This window comes from Limulus polyphemus, unplaced genomic scaffold, assembly GCF_000517525.1.
Source record: "Limulus polyphemus unplaced genomic scaffold, Limulus_polyphemus-2.1.2 Scaffold1798, whole genome shotgun sequence".
Lineage (NCBI taxonomy): Eukaryota > Metazoa > Arthropoda > Merostomata > Xiphosura > Limulidae > Limulus > Limulus polyphemus.
In genome coordinates this window covers 29,995-39,460 of record NW_013667408.1, presented here as the reverse complement: position 1 = coordinate 39,460, position 9,466 = coordinate 29,995, and the positions used below count along the sequence as shown (strand labels likewise).

The window sequence follows — 9,466 nt, the reverse complement described above, 5'->3', positions numbered from 1 at the left end:
TCTGATGTAAGAAAAACGTGTTTATAAAACTAACTTATTAAGAAAAAAAAAAAGAAAAATGTCTCTTCATTCTTGTGTTTAATTCACTTTTCGTGATTAGAAATTTTAACAAATTTCAAAAGTGATTTTAAAACTGCCTTCTCAAGGCTGCTTCAATTTGTGTGTTATTTAAATCAAGTTATTTACTTAATTTTACAACTCTCATTATCTTAGGATATAGAATTATTGTGTTGAAAGTAATATCCTATCATCATCTTAATTATAAGGGTTATCTGCACTAACCGTCTCTAATTTAGCAGTGAAAGACTAGAGGGAAGGCAGCTAGTCCTCACCACCCATCGCCAAGTCTTGGGCTACTCTTTTACCAATGAATAGTGGGACTGACCGTCACATTATAATGCCCCCATGGCTGAAAGGGCAAGCATGTTTGGTGGGACGGGGATTAAAAACCACAACCCTCAAACTGCGAGTCAATCACCCTAACCACCTGGGCATGCTGGGCCTAATTATAGATGCTACCATAACAGTAGAAATTATTCAGCACATAATAAAAATATTTTTTTATGTTTTTCAAATAAACTAACATTACTGATTTGATGGGTTAGTTTAAATGAAGGTTAAAATTCAATGCAGATGACAATGGATTTGTTTAATAGAAAGAGAAATTTGCATGTTTAAATACAACTTGTATCCTTTCACATATTTTTAAATTTTGAAGAGAATATGTCAAGAGTAGCTAAGTAAGGTGAATTATAATGGTGCAATGACAGTGACTCACTAATTACTTTAACAAATCGGTATTTATAAAACAAATTCTCTAGTTATATATTTTTGGGGGCCCTAACAAACCTAAGTAATATAAAAAGTTTCTTAAATTTTTATCAATTGCACATCTATCCAAGTAGCAAATTTGCAAGAGTCCAATATTTTATTTTCTTATGTCCTTCGAAACACAATGAGAACTTTTCCAAACATAACATTCTCAGGTAAACATGTGACTCTTCATGTTTGTAAGTAATCACACTCTGAAACAAACAAATAGTTTAAAAACAGAACAATGAAAGTATCTCAATGTTACACTGAAGGGTAAAAAAAAAAAAAAATTAAGAAAAACTATTTTTTGCCCAAAAGAAAACATTAACAGAGAACATTTGTTTCTCAAGTAATGGATAACATACAAACTTAAAATTACTGAAAAATAGTAGCAATCTTCTGGATAGCAGCTGCTAGTGAAAAATAAATTAAGAATGCACATTTATAAGCCTTTATATATTGTATAAAAATAACACATAATAAAAACACGTTAAAAAAAATATTTAACTGCATGCCATGATTAAAACCTTACATAAATAAAAATGAAAACATAAATATTTATTATGACTGAAAAATGATTTAAATGCTTTTTGTCACAGAAATAGAAACATTTTACTTCTACCTCTGATGCTTTGTTTTTTTATATTCTACAATAAACTAATCTTTTTTTATCCATTTCTTAAAATGAAACATTTGTATCAATCACTAAAAGTTTCTTTGGTCTTCTTTCTAATGAAATGGCACATCTGCAAGTAGTTACAATCCTTTACATATCTAAACCTCCCATACCACCCATTCCTCCCATGGGCCCACCCTTTTCTACCTTCGGGTGCTCGACTACTACAGTTTCAACTGTTGTGAGAAGGGATGCAACTCCTGCAGCATCAAGAAGTGCTGTTTTTACAACCTGATAAATGTAAAAAAAACAACATTTATCACTGTTCACTTCAAATCAAACAGAACAGTTAACATACAGGTAAATATATACAGGTAACATAAATAAAATCCAGCACCATAAAAAATTACTTTCCAGTGTAACACATTTTTTTTATAAAATATTGGCTCATAAAAATGTTTTAATACAATGAAAAATTATTAGAAAATGAAGGATAATATTTTCCTTAGTAAAATAATAGCAAAAACATGGTTATGTACATTTTATGAGAGTGTTACACCCTTTTCAAAAACATGTCCAACAAATAATATATCAAAAATTTTAAAAAGAATTTGCCTATCTATCTATTTGTAACAATGCCCAACCATGATTAAATTGCATCCTCTTTCTTACACATACAGAATTAAAAATATATTTATAAGTGGTTCAGTTTTCTAATATTTTTAAATAGAAGCTTTCATTTGAGTGTAAATGCCACAGTAGTTAAATTTCAAAGTAACTAAAAACAATGGCGCTTTTTTAGCATGAATCATTTTAGCCTCAAAATACATTAATGTGATAGTTCATTTAATGGATTAGTCCACTTTTAAATACAATCTTAGTTTCAGGCATCCACTTGCATCTTTAAATCTTATTATTTGATGTGTTATTATTAGTCATAAATGAGGAATGAGTTGGCAAGTATAAGCTTTCAAATGCTACAAAAGAAAAGTTTTAAAGTTGTTGTTTGCAGATTTTCATGCAAAACTGTTATTCTTTTCACACACTTATGGTCCCATATTGCAGATCATGAATGTTTTTGTGGCAACAGAGGTGTACACCATGGATTCACAAACCAACACACTAGTCACTAAGCTTTGCTTAAGGTAAATATAACATGAGCCTAGACAGATTTAATCAGTGCTTCATGATTCAAAAAATAAACAACACTGATGATTTACTACTACCATTGTGTAAAAATTTACTTTTTCCTAAAAGGTATTTTTCTCCTGGAAACTGGAAATACCTAGGTTCTTTAAGTTCACATTATGGAAAAATAAAAAAAACCTGAACTTTACCTTTGTGGGATCAATGATTCCTGCTTCTATCATGTTGACATATCTGTTATTGAGAGCATCATACCCCACTTCTAGGTCTGAATCTATAACCTTCTGAACTACTACTGAAGCATCAACTCCAGCATTCTCTACAATCTGCTTGCAAGGCATCTTTAAGGTTTTCTTGACAATATCAATGCCTGTAAACAATAAATATACCTAAGATAAAATACATGTTAGTTTCATATCTTATCATTATCGTCACAAATAAGCAACAAGAAATTTGTATTAGTAATAAGTAACATCAAGCCTGTGAGTAGCTACCACCTCGGTCAGATATAAAATACCTTTTAAATATAAGAATTTGAAATTAAATAAAAACAAAACTTATACTAAAAAATTAATTTCTAGGTTTCTTGTCAAGTTTGTAATACAATATCAACCAACCATGTTTTGCAACAAAGAATACTGATATTTTTATGGCCATGGTGTAACAGACTCTCAAGTACAAATCAGAAAGAAAGAATGAAGAAGAAGAAGAAGAGAAAAAAACAACAAAAAAACTAGTGATTTTTTTCAATGCCCTTGAAATCAACATGATTTATTACTTCAAAAAGTTTGATAGGTTAAAAGCAACGTAGCAGTGTTATCGCTCAAATTGCCTTGCAATCAACCTTAGGAGTTACCAGATCTTCTATTTGCAACAAAGAAAAATGGATTAAAAATTTCCAAGCTCATGCATATACAATACTTTTTACTTTTACATCCATTACCAAGGTATCATGAACAAAAAATTTATTGAAGTTTCTCAGAAACCTTTCCCACAATTCTGATGAAAACATTGAGAGGAACTGTATAAAATGTTAACATTTCAGAATTTTGAAGTAAAAAGGAAAAAAACAAAATATGAGACTTATTAAAAAAAAGAATATGATTTATGAAAACAGGAAAAGTTTATAAAAGTGAACAAGGTTTACTTCAGAAAACTGATACTTTAATTCAAATGATTGTAAACTTATTTTTTTATGAATAACTACAAAACAACACAATTGAAAAGCAAAACTAGTGAAATTTTTTATGTTCTTGAAATTAACATTACTTATCACTTCATAAATTTGTTTACTTATCTTCAGCAAACAAACCAAAAAAAAAGGCCCAGAATTATTCGAAGTATTAAAAACATCTTTCTTCATATACAATATATCTCTATGCCTTAAATTAAATTTACAGATTTGTTTTAAATTCCACATCTGTGTTAATCTACTTCAAAGGAATGGTGCAATGAAGAACACTCTTTGTTGTTTTAGGTGTTTAATAATCCTAAAGAGCAATATCACAAATTAGCAGCCATCTTTCTTATTAATGCACATTGGAAAACAAATATTTTACTTAACAAATATCTAGATTTGTTAAATAAAATTTCTAAGCTGAAATTCCACAATATTTGCTTATTCTTGTCAATACAAAAAAAACAAGGGCTTAAAGAAATTTATCACACAGAACATGTCCAAAGCACAGTTTGTTTACTATACACTTCTTTAGTCTTTTCTATTTTTTTAAATATACAAAAAGTAACAACACCAGTACACAATTTTCTACTCTTAACAGAACAGTTATTATTGTAGCTTATATATATACACACACACATACACCAAAAATCTCCCAATTCTGAAAAATTAGAAATCTAAAAGTTGACGTGACTTGTGTGAATGTGTACGAATAAAAAAACATGCAGTGACAAGTTAGGTTTTGTTTCCACAACTTTGTGTATGCTAAACCTTTTCATAGGTAGCCATACTGGTTTACACTGTAGTATCAATCATGTGGACTATCTTAATTGATTAAATTAAATCTGAGTTTTCAGGACATGTGCCAACAGCAGTAGAAAAAAAAAATAGCAAAACCTTGTTTATCTAATCTCTGTTCTATAATACAACTACCTGTCATTTCAGGTCACTTGGGGATCTTCCAATACTTTCTGTGCATATTTGCTATACAGTCAAAGATCTTTTGTCATCAGTATTGCTTTATTTAGAACCTTGTTTTATACTTCAAACTTCTATTACAATTAAGATTTCAACTACAGTTAGAACCCCAACATCAGTATAATATGTTTTATTGCTATGAATAATTAATGGCTTGTACCAATACAGCATCTTATTTTGTTCTTAAGTGTAAAGTAACAAAAAACATTCTCGTTAACAACAACAACAGAAAAAAAAAAAAAACACTGACAAAAAAGTACAAAATATATAGGAACATCCAACATGACATAAAACAGCCCTGAAGTCAGAATATTAATAGAGCTTCAACTGCAGTGGGATTGAATATAATTCATTTTGTAGCGTTAAAACAATGTAAGAAGTCAGTGTAATATTTACAGAAGGTGGACAAAAATCATATAGTTAGTATTTTATAATGGTTGTACAGTTAAAACACTTCATAGAAATTATACAGAATTTATTCTCCTCATCACTATTTGCATACCAATAAATGTGATTTCTTTGATCCAGAATACCTGTTTGTTGGTCATTGTTATCTCCCTTCAGCTGGTCTAAGACAGGAATACATCGTATAAGTGCTGTACCACCACCAGTTACAATTCCTTCTTCAACAGCTGCCCTTGTTGCATTCAATGCATCATTAACACGATCTTTCTTTTCGTTTACTTCTACCTCACTTGAACCACCAACCTAAAAGAGAAAATTTCTTCACAAAGTTGTCAGTCTGACTAATCTGTGATGCACACCATACATTAACATTCAAACTGGACTTATATTTTTAGAATAATTACTACGAACAATGTATTTGAGTTAAATGCAAGTTTGAGTTTTTTTATCGCTAAGGTTTCTTTCATGTGAACATCCTTTGTGTAGTGAAATTACTTTCATTAACTACACCATCACAGTCTTGATTCAGATGCTAATAGGTGCTTAAAGAATTACTAACATCTCAAGCTCAGCATTGATAATTCTTCCATTTTAAAATATTAACTATTTTCTGTGAGAACTTCTGGCTATGGAGATATAAAAATACATTTAATTAGAGAGAACAGTGATCTATCTTTCCCACCATAAAATAAATTTCACAAGGAGAAATTGAAATGACAATCTTCCTTTGTTGTGTCACACACACAAGTAAAGCAAAATTATTCAAAATACGATCAAAATAAAGCACTTACAGAAACAATGATTTATCCTTTATAAAGAAATATATGTAGCATAATACTCATCGTATCACTTCTAGCCAAAATGTATCATTTGTATAAGCTCATATTCATGTGTATATAATAATGCAGCTAAAGTTTTGTGACACCCATAATAAAAATTTACAAGTGTAAACTCTTGGTTGATGTTCCAAAAATATAGTCTTTTGGGATATTTGTTTGCTTAAAGTACTGAGCAAGTGTTCTTACTCTTACAGCTTTTGTAGAGCTTTTTAAATTTCTCATATAAATGTTTCATTTAGATAAGTCATAAAATACACACACCTTTTTCTTAGACAACTTACCATTAAAAATTACAATCAAATTTTATTTTGCATATTAATGTAAAATGGAAGTACTTCATAAATTTGCACTGAGTTAAACTCACCTTTAACAGTGCTACACCACTAGCTAATCTTGCTAGTCGTTCACTCAGTTTCTCTTTCTCATAATCAGAGTTAGACATGTCAATTTCATCTTTAATTTGGGCAATTCTACGATCTACATCCTCCTTTCTGCCCTTTCCCTAAAGAAATTACAAAGTTAAATTACTGAATGAGCCATTTTAATGCACTGTTTTCACAATATAACAATGTATCTTCCTTTTTTCCTTTCACTACAAAAATTATAGTTATATTACTGGTTGGGTTTGTTTGGAATTTTGCACAAAGCTACAAGAGGGCTATCTGCGCTCGCTGTCTAATTCAGCAGTGATAGACTAGAAGGAATGTAGCTAGTCAACACTACCCACTGCTAATGTTAGGGCTACTATTTTACTAAAGAATAGTGGGATCGACCATCACATTATAAAGCCCCTATGGCTGAAAAGACGAGCATGTTTGGTTATGGGAATTCGAACCCGCAACCCTAAGATTGCAAGTCAAGTGCCTTAACCACCAGGCCATTTCATATTACTGAACAAACCATAACAAAAGCTATTTTCCCAATACAAAATATATGTTTATTTTAATAACCTTCAAAATCTTTCTGACATAGAGGTTTTTCTTCCTACATAATAGTAATTTTTCATACAAAGGAATCTGTATGCAATGAGAATAGAGTGGAATGAAAACTAAAACTTTTTAAATAAAAATGTAAAGACAATTTCATTTATTGGTACCTGTATTATTGATACACTTTTCCCAACTTTCTGGAACTTTGTTCTTTAATCTTGGAAACTGCCTGAACCTGGTTAAGTTTGGAATAGCAAGTCACAGAAATAGGTTTGACCTCTGTCATCCTATCCTTAAAGGACAGCAAAATCTAGCTGAAATGAAGCAATTTGAAGGCTTTTGTGTTACATAAATCTACCTAGTTAGGGGCCAATCCCATTTTATTAGCAACAGTCACTCAATAATACAATGTGATGAAGTTTTCAACACTTAAAAGAGTATAAACAAAAAAACAAACACTGACACCCAACATATGGTTAATTATTTTTCATATACCTAAGAAACTTTCTAATAATGATAAGGATCACCTGAAAATTGTAGGAGGAGGTGATGGCATAAAAATGGCTAAATATGCAGTTAAAAATGTTCAAGTCAAAAGGAGAGTGCACTTTGATTAAAATGAGGAAATAATTCTGTCTGTTTATATATACAAACTGAAGTTAAAAACCGAAAATGAATTCTCTATGAATTATTTGTTCAAAGTTACTAAGCTGAACATCTTATGATGGAAAAAATTTACAAAAAATAGCCACAAGTTCTATAAAAAACTACCACAGTCCAGAAGAGAGAATTAACCAATGAAGATCAGTGATATTCATATATGTCAAAAACACAGTCCATTTCTTTTACTTTTTATCATTCTTTACTCTTATTTCAACTATTTGTACAATTCCCCAGGATATTTATGTAGTCATATTTTAATTTTGTATAACCTTCCTAGAAACTTTATTATTTCAAATTAAAAACAGACAGAAAGAATTATTATACACACCAGCATATGATAAAACATCAATGAAAAATGGAGAAATACAATTACTCTTCCCAAGACGAATAGGAAAATCGTTAATATCTTGGATGAAATAAATAGAAGATTATCATAAAGACACTAGTGTTAAAATTTATATTTTTCAGTTGCTTGATGTTAATATCTTGTATGGACTAAATAGAAGATTATCATAAAGACACTGGTTTTAAAAGTTATATTTTTCAGTCGCTTGACAGTTTTTAGTTAACACTATTATTTTTTTTAACTTTTGTATATGGGCAAGCTACAAGTTTTCGAAATCAATCCATTCTTCTTAAACAAATATTATGTATTATCTATTTTAACCAGTCACATGTGCACAGGCTAATTATTTCGCTGACAAACAAAGTGGATATTAAAAAAAAAAACAATACTAAAACATAGCATATTTTCATTAAATGTGCTTATGTCTATGTTCAACAACCTTTTTTTAATAAAAAAAGAAACACTGCAGGAACAAATATGTAAGAATAGTTTATTATCCATTTTCTTTAGCAATACTATAAAACACAGTAAACCCATGTAACACATTGCTATGATTTTATTTAGTTCCATGATTCCCATTATTTATGTACTATGATACCCTTTTCTTAATGTTCTTGTTGCATTTACATTGTGTGTGTATATGAAATCTGAACCCAATTACTGTACTTCTTTACACTTTCCAAACTCTCAGATCTTTTGACTGATAATCATGTTACATAGTATAAAAGCTTTTCTTGTTAAACAACAGCATGGTGGTGGCAATTTCTGTACATATGATGGCCTAAATTATTTACCAAGGTAGCAATTAAAGCACACCACCAGTACCTGGTGTTCCTCTTTGTAAGAATTATTTTATCTTGTTTTGTATCAATTAAATCATTAAAATTTCAGTTCAAACAAGCTGGGTTACGTTGGTAAGGGTGGAAAAAAGGAAGCTTATGTTTCACTGTAGATGTTTCATCATATTCCTCTTAATCATTCCATTATAGATACATTCTTTTTTTGCATCACTTATATTTAGTTGTTAGAATTTGGTGATCAGTTTGTTAAAACAAAACAACTCAAAAAACAAATTATGGCATAAGCTGGCCAAGCAAGAGGCTTATTAGGCTTAATTAAAATAAATTAGTTTTCTCTCCAGAAAAATCCTAATGTTAAGAATATGGACACTATAGTCTGAAAAATGCAGAGGCATTAAAAACAATATTTGGTTCCTAAAAAAAGTTACACAAACATTTGACAAAAATAATATTCTGTGCACACTCCAACTGTTAAGTAATGGTTCTCTGACTGATTATCATATATATATTGCATAAACATAGCATGTAATGTACCTTCAGAAAAAGAGTGTCATCTTTGGTAATTGTGACATCACCAACTTCTCCCAAATCTTCTAGCTTAACATCTTCAAGTTTGGTAAGACTAGCATCATCACCAAAAACGAGACCACCAGTGGCTACAGCCATATCATGAACTGTGTTCTTTCTGTTATCCCCAAACCCTGGTGCTTTCACTGCTGCTACCTGGAGACCAACTTTCAACCTAAAATAACCA

General features: G+C 30.2%; 1 protein-coding gene across 6 annotated transcripts in view; it reads right to left on the bottom strand.

The window, feature by feature from the left end:
- Positions 1-1,368: 1,368 nt before the first annotated feature.
- The window catches only part of LOC106464972 (60 kDa heat shock protein, mitochondrial-like), a 33,987-nt gene continuing 25,889 nt past the window's right edge, over positions 1,369-9,466 (bottom strand). For all 6 annotated transcript variants that reach the window (XM_022392787.1, XM_022392784.1, XM_022392785.1 and 3 more), the window contains 5 exons: positions 9,247-9,454; positions 6,339-6,476; positions 5,264-5,438; positions 2,767-2,945; positions 1,369-1,720 (listed from right to left, as the gene is read on the bottom strand). In XM_022392787.1, coding sequence (XP_022248495.1) covers positions 1,580-1,720; positions 2,767-2,945; positions 5,264-5,438; positions 6,339-6,476; positions 9,247-9,454 — 841 coding nt within the window. In that variant the 3' untranslated portion in view covers positions 1,369-1,579. The remainder of the gene's footprint in view (positions 1,721-2,766; positions 2,946-5,263; positions 5,439-6,338; positions 6,477-9,246; positions 9,455-9,466) is intronic.